General features: G+C 38.8%; 1 protein-coding gene across 1 annotated transcript in view; it reads left to right on the top strand.

Moving 5' to 3' along the window:
• Positions 1–13,170, top strand: part of SPECC1L (sperm antigen with calponin homology and coiled-coil domains 1 like) — a 62,923-nt gene extending 49,753 nt beyond the window's left edge. Inside the window, exons 14-16 of the mRNA XM_058816693.1 lie at positions 5,176–5,292; positions 5,825–5,884; positions 7,604–13,170. Coding sequence (XP_058672676.1) covers positions 5,176–5,292; positions 5,825–5,884; positions 7,604–7,693 — 267 coding nt within the window. The 3' untranslated portion in view covers positions 7,694–13,170. The remainder of the gene's footprint in view (positions 1–5,175; positions 5,293–5,824; positions 5,885–7,603) is intronic.
• Positions 13,171–13,879: the final 709 nt, after the last annotated feature.

Raw genomic sequence — 13,879 nt, 5'->3', positions numbered from 1 at the left:
ACTCCAGGGTGTGCATTCTGTGCTGTCTGGTTGATTCATCAGAGCAGTCAGGATGCCAAAACACTTCTCTCCTTGGTTTAAGCTGATGCTTTAGCCAAAAATCATTGAGTTATGGAAAGACATGCTTCCTTTTTTTGTTTGGATTGGATTGTGATACAAGGGAAATGTCAACTTGTTAGACTTAATTATGACAACATTTAGAATAAATTATGAAGCTGTCTGTACCTCTAAGTATTTCAGACATTAATGTCTGAAGCTATTACTGGATTTTGTGAGAATGACTGTTTCTTTTATGGTTCTTCTTTATGCCCAAAGTGAAAAATAACATGTGTTTGGTATGGAAAGAAACATTACCAGTCAGTGTTTAAGGGTTTTGATGGTCTATATTTGCCATTTACTGCCTTTCCAGAAGCTGGCATTGAAGAGGCAGTAGCTGGGACTGCTGCTAAGTCTATTCCAGAAATATTTTCATGTTCTCACCCACTGCCAGGAGCAGATAGGCACAGCTTTATTCCATGATTTGAGAGTCAGTGAATCCTGATTCAATGGAGTTGTAGTTAACCTTTGTAATCTTCTGTAATGGATACTATTTTCTTTTGTGGATATATCTTTAAAAGCTTTTAAAAGCATTTTACTAGTAATTTTCTGCCATGGGAAGAAGTCTGCCAAGCTCTGCACACTTAAACTTCAAATCTTGTTTTAAGGCTTTAATATATTATAGCACAGAATCATATTAATGGCTTTGTTTTCTCAACCCACGTATTTAATTACTAATGCAACAGAGATATAGACACATGCTTTTATTTTCTTCATGTCCTGACTCTTTTGAGAGCCAAACCAAGTTTGCATAAGGGAATCTCTTCTCCTTGTGCACAACAAGGGTGGAGAAATGGCTGCTGTGCAGGATGCTGCTCTGCTGGAGTTCTGATGTCCACAGTTCAAGGAGATTGAAGCTGGGGATATGTCTGAAAAAATGATCAAAATTGCTTTGTTCTTAATTTGTAGCTGCAAGTTAGAAACCATGCTTTCTGTAGTTGGGTTTCTTGATGTTTGTGGGGTTTTTAGCTGTGGAAGTTTTCTGGGAGGATAAAAAAATTAAAGAGTTACTGGGTTATAATAGTTAACATCTGTTTCTTGGTTTTTTAAGAAAAAGTATTTTCACTGACTTTAGATCCTCTATTAATTTAGAATTATTGCAAAAATCAATAGGAGAAAATTTTAAAATTAGCAGTATGATGGGTAAAACCACTTGAAAATGGTGAGTTTTAGAAAAGCCATAGGTTTGCAGAGATTGATGTTCTACAAAGTTCAGTCTGTTAAGCAGTATAGAAAGTTTCATGGGGAATACTGTTTTTAGTCTTTTCTATGTGAGCTCAAGGGAATCCTCATTTTGTGGTGGCTGCTCCTGCTCTGCAGTTTCCAGTTCAGGAGTCCTGCTTGAAATGCTGCTTGGTTGTGGATCTACCAGGTTGTTCTAGTACCATCTATTTTTCACTTGATATTTTTATGTTCTGTCTCCAGAAAGTCTTACAAATTTGTAACTCTGTTGTTTACTCCTGGTTGGAAAGTGTCTTCCACAGATCTTTTTATGACAATGGTCTGCTGCTTAACTTTTGTAAAAATCACCTATTTAAAAACCATCTGCCCCAAACACAGAGGTGGCTTCGCTGCCATCCTACCCATTAATCATTAATAGACAAAGAATGATAAATGCCCTTCTAGTTCATTTATCTCCAGAAAAGCTTTTTCCTCATTTGACAATTTATCTGAAAGTATGTCCTTGAGTTGCTTTAATACTTTGTGGTCTGAAATGTCTTGAAGAATAATTCTAGATTAGATTCCAGCAGAATTCTCTTAATAGAGCCAATTACTTAATAAAAGCAGTAACAAAGAAGAAATTATGGCAGAGATTTTAGATTGATGTTCTGTTTACCATCAATTCTTTGAGAAATAAGGGCTTAATGCAAGATTGATTTCATTATACTGACCAAGCTTTTTCAAAAAAACCACAAGTAGTTAAAAGCATTTAGGAAATAAAATTTGCCGTATTTAAATGTGCCAGTTATGTGCTCAAAGCCCTACATGAAAAATTAAATTTTCAGTTTAAATGACAATCTGTCCCCTTTCTAGATTTGTTTTTACTGTCTGGCCAATATTATACTTCTTTTAGTCTGAGAGGTAATAATAATTCATAATGCTTAGAGCAATTGGAAACAGAAACCAGTCCCTTTTAATTGTTTCCTTCCGTTGTATTTAATTCAGCTTCTCTGGATACATTAAAATTCTTGGATGATAGGCTTGCTTTCTGCTTGTTGTCTTAATAATAAAAGCTGGACCCTACAAGATGATTTAGAAAAATGGGGTATTTTGAGTTTGGTTTTGTTTGAGAACCAACCAAATGTGTAGGTGTATTTGAGTGGCCTTTTTCATCCCAGTGTTTATATTAAAAAATCAGCATTCTATGGATACTTACTAATATTAAAGTGAAGTTTTTAGTTTGTACAATTGTAATGTTGAAGAGAAGACTTTCGCTTGTTGTAATTTCATTGTGGCAATGCCAGTGTACATCTTTCTCCTCCCCTTCCCACATCACTTGCTCATCTCAGGGAAAGAGGGAGAACATTTCAGCCAAGAGGGGAAAACCAGGTTTGAGTTTTTCTCCCTCAGTGGATTGTAGAGCAAAGCACACAGGATCATTCACACCTGATTTTTACAGCTAGCTTGCCACACAAGTCTGTGACAGAAAAAGCCCCTCTCCTGCCTTTATCTTTATCTTACTGACACAGATGTGAGCCTGAGGCCTTATTGGGTACAGGGTAGGAGAAGAGAGCTTCCCAAATAGTGACTTCTGTAAATTGACACATGTAGAAATTTATTTGCTTTAACAATCTGACATTTTCCCCTTTTTTTTCCTTAAAACCTCATCCTATGTGTTGCATATGCTTCCTTAATTTAAGTAACATTTAGAAAGCTTTAACCATGCATTAATTTAAATCCAATTTCCTGTCTCTCTTGAGGAAAAAAAAGAGAGTGCTTTTTTTTTTTCCTCCCTTTATTTTTTCCCTTTTGGTGTTGAGTTTTCCCAGCCTGTGGCTGGAGGAAGCTGTGAGCAGAGCAGTTCCCACAGCCCGGGGGGCTCCGCTGTGAGCCCCAGCACGTACACTGAGCCCCAGCCCGGGGCCACTGCACAGCACAGGGGCTGGAGCTGGGCAGGAAACCCAGATTTCCCTCACATTCTTCTAGAAATTGCCCAGACTTTTGTTTTTTTCCTCTGTCAGAGGAGGTTGTGGCTGTTGTTCATTTGAAGTCCAAGTGGCCTGGGCTGCCTGGCACAGAGCGCTGGCTCGGGGTGGAGTTCCCTGCCTTAGCAATAACCACTTTCAGTGTCCTGTCCAAAACAGCTGATGATGATGATGATAACTAAATTACTGTCAGGTGAAAGGCTGGCTCAGGTGATTGTGATCCTGCACTTCTGTCACTGGAGGTTTTAGTTTCTGCTGTTAAAACTTTGAAAACTAAGTAAAGTTCTGTGTAGCATTTACGTTTTTGAAAAAATTCTTTCACTTAGGATTTTTTTCCTGGGAAACTGAGAAGCCTCAGAGAAAAGGAAAACAATTCTTATATCGTTTGCTTCTCTTGTATTTTGCTCGTTTGGAATGTGTTTAGAGATTTTTTACCCAAAGGTGATTGTTTCATTAAATTCTGGTGTGAGTTGCTTTGACTGATTGGCCAGCCTGTTTTGAGACTCTAAAAAGAGTTACAAGTTCTTATTATTATCTTTTTAACATTGAGTAAATATCTTTTCTGTATTCTTTAGCATAGTTTAGTATAGTATTCTTTAATATAATATAGTATCATAAAGTAATAAATTAGCCTTCTGTGAACATGGAGTCAGATGCATCATTCCTGCCTTCATTGGGGCATTTCCCTGCAAATACAATACTTCTGCTTGAGCTCAGTTAAGTGGGTTAGATATTAAAGCATATTTATATTTCTCTATGAGAGTGTAAAAGAGATATGATATATTGTTGTTACTGGTTGTTTCCTAATTAAAGTTTAAACTGACTGCTATCCACTTAGCCTCTCTAACATTGTTTGACTGCCAACAGCCAAATATACACTCATTTAAAAGGTCACTGAGGCATCTTGTTCATAACTCTTTTGGACTGGGCTGACTCTCCAATAATTTATACAGTCTCAGGAGATGCATTTACCAGTGCCACTGAGTTTCCTACGGGAACTAAAAGATCAAGAGTGCAAGACAGCAGTTTTCAATTTCAGTTTCAATCCCAAAGATTCTCTGCTACTGTCAGCACTAAATCTGCTGGAACATCTTTATTTCCAAATGAAAGTTAACTTTTGCTTGTCTTCTTGTTCTCATCAGTTTCTATAGAGAAATGGTTTGTTTAAAAGAGAAAATACTTTCCCTCATCAATTAGAAATTTTGTCTGGATATGAATGTCGTAGAAGGAGAAAATAGAATGAACATGAGCAGAGATAGGAGCACATTGTCTGATCAGGGATTTGGGGTACAAGTCTTTGACTCATTTGCTTTTCTGTCTTGGGGATGTGCTGTAACATCAGGGTGGGCAGCAGGATGGAGCTGTGGGACACCTGGTGCAGGTACAGCTGTTCATCCTCTGGATCCTGGGGATGGAAACACTTCCATGGGTGTTACACTAGGTTTGGGTTTCAGTTGGTTTTGTTTAATCCAGTTTGATTTGGCTGTTTGTTTCAATAGAAACACCAATTTAGTATTTAGTGAATCTCTGGCCCTCACAAAAATGTCTTATTCCCATGCCTTTGAAGTACTGAGTGAAACTTCCACTTTTAAATTTGTGTTTGTGGTACAGTTGTACCAAATCCATTACTTTCTGTAGCACAACATTTTACAGCTTTTAACACACACTCAAGCACACATTTTGCACTTTTTTTGAAGGAGGACTTAAGATTAGCAGAAATTAATATATAAAATAACTGACTTTCTTACCACTACATTATTTTGTTTTCCTCTGGTAGTAGTGCAGTTCTTACCACAAAACTTTGATACTGGGCTGTCCACTTTCTCTGCCAATTTCTTTGAAGGTATTAAAAAGAAGTATTGATCAATTGGTAGCATGTAATAATTGTTAGATTACAATTGTAATATTGCTTCTATTTTTGTTTTCCTTCAAGAATATTGACATCACAAACTTCAGCAGCAGCTGGAATGATGGCCTGGCTTTCTGTGCAGTCCTCCACACTTACCTCCCAGCCCATATTCCCTATCAAGAGCTGAACAGCCAGGACAAGGTAAGACATTAAAAATCCCATTCCCAGGACTGCACTGCTTTGGTTGACATGAGTTAATAAAGACCAGTGAACTAATCTGAGTTCTAAAATCCCCAGTGTTACTAGGATTTCCATCAATCTCTTTGTATTCTGGTCTGCCACGGTTCCTACCTGCTGATTAGCCCAGGGTGTACAATCAATGATAATAGATCCTAAAAACAAAATATTATTTCATTAATGCATGAAGAGATTTTTTTTATTTATTCTTTTCAGAGAATAAATAATCTCTTCGTTAGCATTTTATAACTCAGCTGTTCTTCACTGACAATGATATTCAGCATTATCTTCTGAACAGGCAATTGATAATTTTTTTTATAAATTTTTGGATGATATTAAAACGCATTCATTCCTATGGCTCTTTAAAATTACTGTAGTCTAATTATATACTCCATTTGAAGTTTAAGTAGTAGCATTATTATGAACATTAAGACCATTTTGTTGTGTTTGAAATAGTGTTTCCTTGTTTTCTAACATGTTTTTATATCTCATGCAGAGAAGAAATTTCACTTTGGCTTTTCAGGCAGCTGAAAGTGTTGGCATCAAATCTACTCTGGTAAGATTTAAATGTATATTGAATTAATTATGACCCACTTATAAAATCCAAATAACTCCATTTTGTAGTTTCAAAAGATCTGGATGTTTATACTTAAAAATAGCAGCAGGTGAGCTCAGCTGGAGGTTATTGCACTAAATAATGACTGAACTGCAGACTGGTTAAGCTTTAAAAGGAAGGTTCACCAACACTTATCTCCCAATATGAAAATAAATATTAATTACAGCAGTGGATTTTTTTGAGAATAATTTGAGAATAAGATTTCAATAATCCATTAAATCTGTCCTGTCTCTGACCTACTTCTAAATTATTCAGGATTTTTGAACTCTGGAGCTACAAATCAAGCAATGTAATTTGTTCCTTTTTCTCAGTGTAGTGTGAGTTGAGATTTGCCTCTTAAGGTTAGACTTTTGTCATCATTGCAAATAGTTGTAAGGTTTTTTCAGTGATGGTTTAAAAGTTGTCTTACACAAATGTCACAATAAAAGAATTAGTTTTCAGCAGTAGAGTGTTTACTAGAACGGGAGTACTTCTGAAGGTGTGGAGTTGGGAGTATCCAAACCCTTGTGAGTGATCACAAAAACTCAGCTGAAATGGCCACTATCAGAAATGAGATTTAAGTGATACTTCTGCAACCTAAGTTCTAACAAAGCTGCCATAGTTAGCAACTAACAGTACAACAGAGTTTTTAAAAATAACACTTTCCTTGATCCTTATCAGTGCTTTTACCCCCCAGCATTGTGTTTGCTGACAATGGCAGTGCAGCTCCTGGGCTTTCCTACTTTGACTTTGGCACTGACTTGAGATGTGGAAGTTTTTTACCAAGTGCTGATGTAAGAATGAGATAGTGGAAAATAACTACAGAAATTCTTGCATAACTCAGCCTTAGTCCAAATGGTTGCTGTCTGCCCTTCCTTTTTGTGATGTACTTCATTAGAGAGACTCCAAACAGGCAAATTGAATGGAATTCAGTCTAGTGCAAATTGCATCCATCTGAAGAAGTTAGTAGCTATTTGCATACTTGCACTTTGTGTGATGTGGAGGTTTGTGCATTTTTTCTCATCCATATTACATGAGTGAGGGGCTAAGAAGGGTGTGAAACCTGCTGTATGTAAACAGGAGGAATGCAAGTAGAAGTTACTCATTCCCTGAAGATGTTCAGCTAAAAGAACTCACAACTTCTTTTTTGAGTTCTGGAGATTCCTGCATCCAAAGCTTTCAGACAGAGTAAACAGAAATTACTAGGAACTGCATCACTCTGCTTTGCTTTGTGCCATGTGCTGAAGAGGGTAGATGAGAGTCAGTTATTTATTGGTGCTTAACCTGATGGCAATTTTGAACTTTAATTAATATTTGGGCCTTGATTCCGTGGCTCACAGCTCCTGGGTGGGTTGTGTTGATTTGCAAGGCTGGTGCAGGGTTCTGTGAACACTAAAGTCTGACTGCTGTACCAGCTGTGCTCAGTGGGGCACAGCTTGAACATGCACAGCATCAGGCATTTCAATCTTAAGTCAACAAAAGAGCTGTCTTACAGATATGCTATTCATTACAGTTTGTAAGTAATACCAAGATATATGGAAGAAAACAGAGCTTTCTTCATCAGTGCTTTAAACTGTGGAAACTTGACAGATTTCCCATTGCCAGGAATGTGTGAAAGCACTGCCACATTGCTCTCAGGGTTTCCATTGCTGCTTTTGACCGATGTGTTTTCTGTGACAGGACATCAATGAAATGGTGCGAACGGAGCGTCCGGACTGGCAGAATGTCATGCTGTATGTTACAGCAATTTACAAGTACTTTGAAACCTGAACCCCAATCGTTCAGCACATCCATGGGATACAACCAACGTGAGCTACCAGATGGAAATCTTACTGAAATGCTAATCCCCATTTCACTCAAAACTGGCAACATTGAGTCCCCTCAGACTTCAGTGACACTATCATGGATTGCTTCAGCTACTAAGCATGGGAACAACTGTTTAAAAGTAAGAACTTGTTGCCACAGTGCGTGGAATAACCCAAGTTATTAAGCTATTCAGATTAATTATGTAGCCTAAAGAGCCTGAACTACTTCTGTGCTGCCTTTCCAGTCAGACTTCCTGAAACTTTCTTTGCTGGGAGAGAGATGAATGCTTCCTCTGGCATATAGGAGACTGAATGTACAGATAAAGCTTTGAGAAGGAAAAGGATAACATGGCATCATATCACTGAACTTTCTGTAGCATCCTGATTTCACAGACTGAATATTCTGCCCACAGCATATGGCAGCCCTATACAGTAGAGTTCTTAATGGTAACTTAGTTACTGCCTATACAGCTATTTTCCATCCTTTAGAATGTGCACAATATTCTAGGAAAACAAGCTTTGATTCTATAATGACAAATTGAGGGGGAAAGTGCTCTTGATACCTCGAAAAATCTGGCACAGAAGAAGTCTTCGTCCTAAAGCTTCATTATAAGCCTACCTCTGTCACAGTGATGTGGCTTTCATCTTTATCTTATGGATTGTAAAGACTAGCACATGCAGCTCCTGGCTTTCAGGGTACACTACACTTCAAGGAATCTGTGCAAAGTCCCTGTGCTTCCACTCTAACAGCAATGAATCAATGATCACCCCTTGTCTGGCTTGTTCCTTGCTCTCTCCCTGCTCTGCCTGTGCTGCTTTCCCCTGCAGCAATACGAGCACAGATCATGGATGGCTGTGCTGGAACTGTGCAACTGGGACAGCATTTCCTCTGCAGAGAAGATACTCTCCATAAGATGTAATAATGAAGTAGTTTGTCTCAAAATCCAACTTTGCCATGTTTTCTGTGTGTTTTTCCTTGGTCTTGCACATGCTCATCTGAGTGACAGGAGGTGAGATGTTCTCTGGGAAGGACTGTGGAGGAACTGATGTAATGTGTGTCCACCCAGCCGTCTCAAATACTGCGTGGAAATGACTCACTGTCACAAGGAAGGAATTGAGAAACTTTAGTCTGCTCAACTTCTTTTTCTTTCTGAAAATGTACCTGAATTCATTTAGCAGCTCTCGGGCAAAAGAGTTTAAGTGCCTTAGCTATCATTGAGTTGATAGGTGCTGGCACTTCAGAGCCTGCTGTGGAATGTTAATGGCTCCCGATGGCTTCGTGGCTCCCTTTGTCACGAGCTGTTTGTTGCAATCTTGTTTGTCAAATCCTGGGGAGACTTCACTCTGTCATTGCTTCTGCCTCTTGCTTTTCTGAGCACTTACCAGCAGTTCAGCCATGGAACATCTCATTAATATTAAGCAGAAGTCAACTTGAGCAGTGAGTTCTGTAACAGCTGCTATTTATAAGCACAGGCTCTTTCAGCAGTAACCCCATTGTAAAGAAAATAAATCTGTTCTATGGTGCTCTTACGACTGTTAAGGACAGTTTGAATGTCATAGATGTTAACCCAGTGAATGCAACTGTGCTTGGCATCTGTGAAACTTCTTCATGGTAAAAAAGCACAGATTTAACTCAAAAGTATTGCCAAATCCAAAACCCCATCATCTGAAGAACATAGCCCATGTGAAGAGTAATAATTCAGCATGTCTCTAGCATTGCATAACAGTACACACTTACACTGATATGTGCCTGTGAGAATTATGGAACTTTGCAAAATAACTATTTAACCTGTGCTGAGGGCCTTTGGAGAAGTTTGCAGAGCAGTGGTGTCTCAAACATTCTTGCAGCTCTTTAGAACTAGAAGTAGAGACCCTCAGATTATTAACTGGTGCATTTGAAGAGCCAGCATAATCTAAAGACAGTTGTTACAAGCGAGGTTTCAAGTGAAAGATCTTCATTAATACATTTTAATAAAAGTCTGAAATGCATTTTCCTCTCCTCTATATTTCTTCAATTTTTTTTTTACTTCATTAGTTTTAATAAGAATAGTCTTAGTGGAAATACACATTAGTTCTGTCTTGCTTTCTATCTCCTATTATTAAATTCCACATTTTGCCAATCAGTGTTTAAAAACCCTTCTGTTTATCCTCTGAACTGATATCCTTATCTATGATTGTCTTATTCATTGCCTTAGAGTTAAAAAATAATATTTTTCTAATGAAAACGATAGCATTTCTTGATCTAAATTCACTCATCACCTGTTTTGGTGAGGTAATTCAAGCTTCGAGCTGATTTTTTTTCTGTCCAATGGTCACCTTCATTTACCTGGAGTGTTGTCAGAGTCCTTAACTGCAATAACCCTGAGAGTGTCACCACTTGTGAAAGGAGAAATCATGTTTGTCAGATCCCTTCTGTTGAAACATGAACTGCTGGTCTCCAGAAAGGAAGAGAGAGAAAAGCTAGCAGTAATAGTAATAGGGATCTTGTAATGAACTTCAGAGCTCTGTGAACTACTTCTTGCTGCGATCTGTGTGATAAAACTCTGTGAATCCAGCCCAGGAGCCCTGGGCTTCAGGAAGAGGTTTCTGTGTCCTGATGTGTCTGAGCCTTTGTGTCAGGTGCTGCCCATGGAAGGAACGAAGCAATGGGAGAGCAAAGCAAACACAAAGCCCTGCTGCACTCCACAGTGTGGCTCTTCCTGAAGGTTCAAACCACATTCAGTTGCTCAAGAGGAAAAATAGCAGTAGCCCTTCTGGATGTGGAATAAATACACTGTTGTGTTTTGTTTCTGTTCATAGTTAATCCTGAAACAGCCTGGTTTTCTGTTCATGTCAAGTGCAAGTTTATGCTGACTTATTTCCCTTTTAACCCAGAAGGTATTGCTGAATGTACTGAAAATATGTTGTCATCCATTTATATTTTCTATGTGCCTTGCAAAAGCCTGTGCTGTGGAAAATCAGGGTTACTCCTGGCCAGGGTGGGCAGCAGGATGGAGCTGTGGGACACCCTGGTGCAGGTACAGCTGTGTCATCCTCTGGATCCTGGGGATGGGAACACTTCCATGGGTGTTACACTGGGTTTGGGTTTCAGTTGGTTTTGTTTAAGCCAGTTTGATTTTGGCTGTTTGTTTCAATAGAAACACTATTTAGTATCTCCAGTGTGAATCTCTGGCCCTTATTCCTATGCCTCTGAATAACTGAAAAAATGAAATTTCCACTTCTAAATTTGTGTTTGTGGATAGTTTCTCCAGAATATAGTATATAATTGTGACATGTTCCAATTTAAAGGTAGGTTTTTGTCTATTTTGCATAGAATATATTCTTTGAGTTCCATGTAGTGTTTCTGATAATTTTTGCCTCCAATTTTATGAAATATTTCCACTGTTTGAGTTTTTCTCTAATGTTCATCATTGTGTCTTAGAAGGCCCTTTATTTGCCAGAGCTAAATGAACTCTGCTTTAATTTATTGGTGGAGACTCCTGTTCATGTCCTGGCAGAGGGGATGCTCTGGTTTTTGGTGCATGAGGAGAAATGAGCAGGAGCCCTCCTGCCATGGTGCAGTGCTGTGAGCTGAGGCTCTGCCCTGGGAATGGTGGAGCTGTGACATTGGGGGTCTCATTTCTCTTCCTGATTTCACTGTTAAATTTTAGCTTTTTTCAGTCTGAACACTCCAGACATTTGGGTTCTTTTTCATCACCAGATTACTTTCACTCAGTTGTGTTTCTGTACAGATTTGGCCCAGGGCACAGTTTTTATTCCAGCCTAGTTTTAACCCAGATTATTTGGGAAGCTGTGTTTTTCTTCCTGCCTGTGCCTGCTCTGGGGACACTGCCTGGGGTTCAGGTGGTGTGTGACAGTTCAGTTCCTTCCACAGGCTGAAGTGAAAGTTGCACCCTTAAACTGTGACTCCTGTGGGGACTTCACTTCTTGTTTGCCTCTTGCCACTAACACAGCCCCAAGCAGGAGCTCCTAAGGGGCAAAACTCTTCTGGAAGGAATCCATCTTCATGCTGCTTTCTGCCTACTGTGAGTTATGCTGGGGTGGTGTAGAAAGAGAACCTTAAAATAGCCATGTTCATGGATGGACTGAGTTAACTGTATGGTTTGTTTGTGGTCCTTCCCTAGACTTGGTAAATATTTATTTCTGTTTGCTTTTTATGTTCTATGAGCTCTATTTCTGCAACTCCTTCCTTTAAGCTGCCATTAGTGTATCCCTTTCTTTAGGCTGATATTAACCAGTTTGAGGCATTATTTGGTGAGAAGGGCTATTTAATTTCTTTGTCAGCCAGGAGTGCTGGACATGGCACTGTGCTTTCCCAAGGTAGTGTGTGTGGACTGGCAAAACACAGACAGCCCTTAATACATTCAATTGTCCCTATTTAGAAAGGTATTTTTAATAGTGTTCCTGCTTTCACAGGAGAGTGGCTGGATGGGTTTTAAATTACTGTGTGGCTTGCTGTGTCCCTCCTTCATCTAAGGTTCTTCTGTTGTGTTCCCTGATTTCACAATCAGCCTTTTAGTAAGCTCTATAATTATCTAACCCAAGATGTTCAGCCTCTGGAATATGTAGCAAGTATGCTGTGGGTGATTAATGCTAAATAACTTTAAAGGTTGAGGTTTGTACAGATCTGATTTCTGTTAATTGATACAAATGTTTTTTCTTTGTGTTTTTGCTACACTTGCCTAAAGTTGTTTGGATGCAACACCCTTGAGCTTGGTTTGACAAAGCCACTGTCCTGATCTCCTGAGCTAATTCATTCTGGGATATTAGAATTATTTCCTCCCAATGAAGCTTTAGTAAAACCTATGGATCCCAGATGACTTCCTTCCAAGTGACATTAGCTTTTGCTTGGAGTATTCCTTACCCCAAGGCCACTGCCTGCCCCAGAGCTGCATGTGAGCTTCCCATCAGTCCCAGCAGGACCTGGGGATGCAGAGCAGCAGGGTAAACTTTGGCAGAATATCACAGCAGCCTGATGCAATTAAGCTGGTTTCATTTTAATCCCCTATTTTCAGGGGTTTTCAGTTTAGACAAAATCATTTACTGAAAGCTGAAATGTGGCCTGTTAGTTCTCCACTGGGAAGTATGCTTCTGTTTAATAATATTTTTATGAGATTGTATTTATGGAAATGGAAAGAAAAATGTCATAAAGCTAGTTCTGTTGCACTTTTCTAAGGCTTTTGTATTTTGCATAGTTCTAGAAGATGAGGAAGTTGCTTGGGGAAGTCAAGGCTTGGAACCTGCTCTGCCCCAGCACAGGAATGTGTGATGTGCATTTTCACCTAGTGATCCATGTATGATTTTAATTGCATGTAGCTGATGTATTTATGTGGCAGTGAGGGAGCCCAGCAGACATTTCCTGATGCACAGGAGCCATTGGCAGTCCCAGTTCCACAGTTCATCAGCTGACCTGTTCTGTGGACTGCACTTGCAATAATGGAATTGTCCATTTTTTATTCTGAGCTCTTTCAACAAATGAGGAAAAAGGGGCTCCTTTTTTTCTTTTTTTTTTTTTTTTTTTTTTTTTTTTTTTTTTTTTATTTTTATTCCATTGTTGAAATTTCTCTGGAGGCTTTTAATGGTTTCCAATTATTATATTTGTTCATTTTAGGATGATTACTTGGAAATCAGTTCATCCAGGAGGGCACAAATACAAGTAACATTCTCAAGTAATTAATCCTTGTAACTTACAACATTTCAGTTTGATAGAAACTTTTGGTTTTATGTGTATTGTAAGGTTAATTTTTCTGTCTATAAGTAGCACTTTTATATGTATCTGAAGGGTTTTTTTGAACAGAAATGTGGGGTTTTTTTATATTATCTAATGGGAAGAAAGTATAACACTGCTAAACAAGGCATAGAGTAGTTTGCCTCCAGACTGTAAGTTCACTTTAGGTCAGTAATGATCAGGAGTTGTTCAGAGTATCTGAAATAAATCAGTGATCCCATTTACTGCTGGACAACTCCCCTGATCAAACCCAGAAGGGCATTAATTGGTACCCTCCTCCTCTTGGAGGGTGCTTCCAGTTCAGGTGTGAGGCAGAACTGACACAAGTGTGAGGAATTTTGGACTTGGTGGAAGAACAGAATTTAGTGATGCCTCAGTCTGACTTCACAGCACTATACTGCATAAGGACTAACCTTGTTTGAG

This window comes from Ammospiza caudacuta, chromosome 18, assembly GCF_027887145.1.
Source record: "Ammospiza caudacuta isolate bAmmCau1 chromosome 18, bAmmCau1.pri, whole genome shotgun sequence".
NCBI lineage: Eukaryota > Metazoa > Chordata > Aves > Passeriformes > Passerellidae > Ammospiza > Ammospiza caudacuta.
This window is presented reverse-complemented; position numbering and strand designations above follow the sequence as displayed.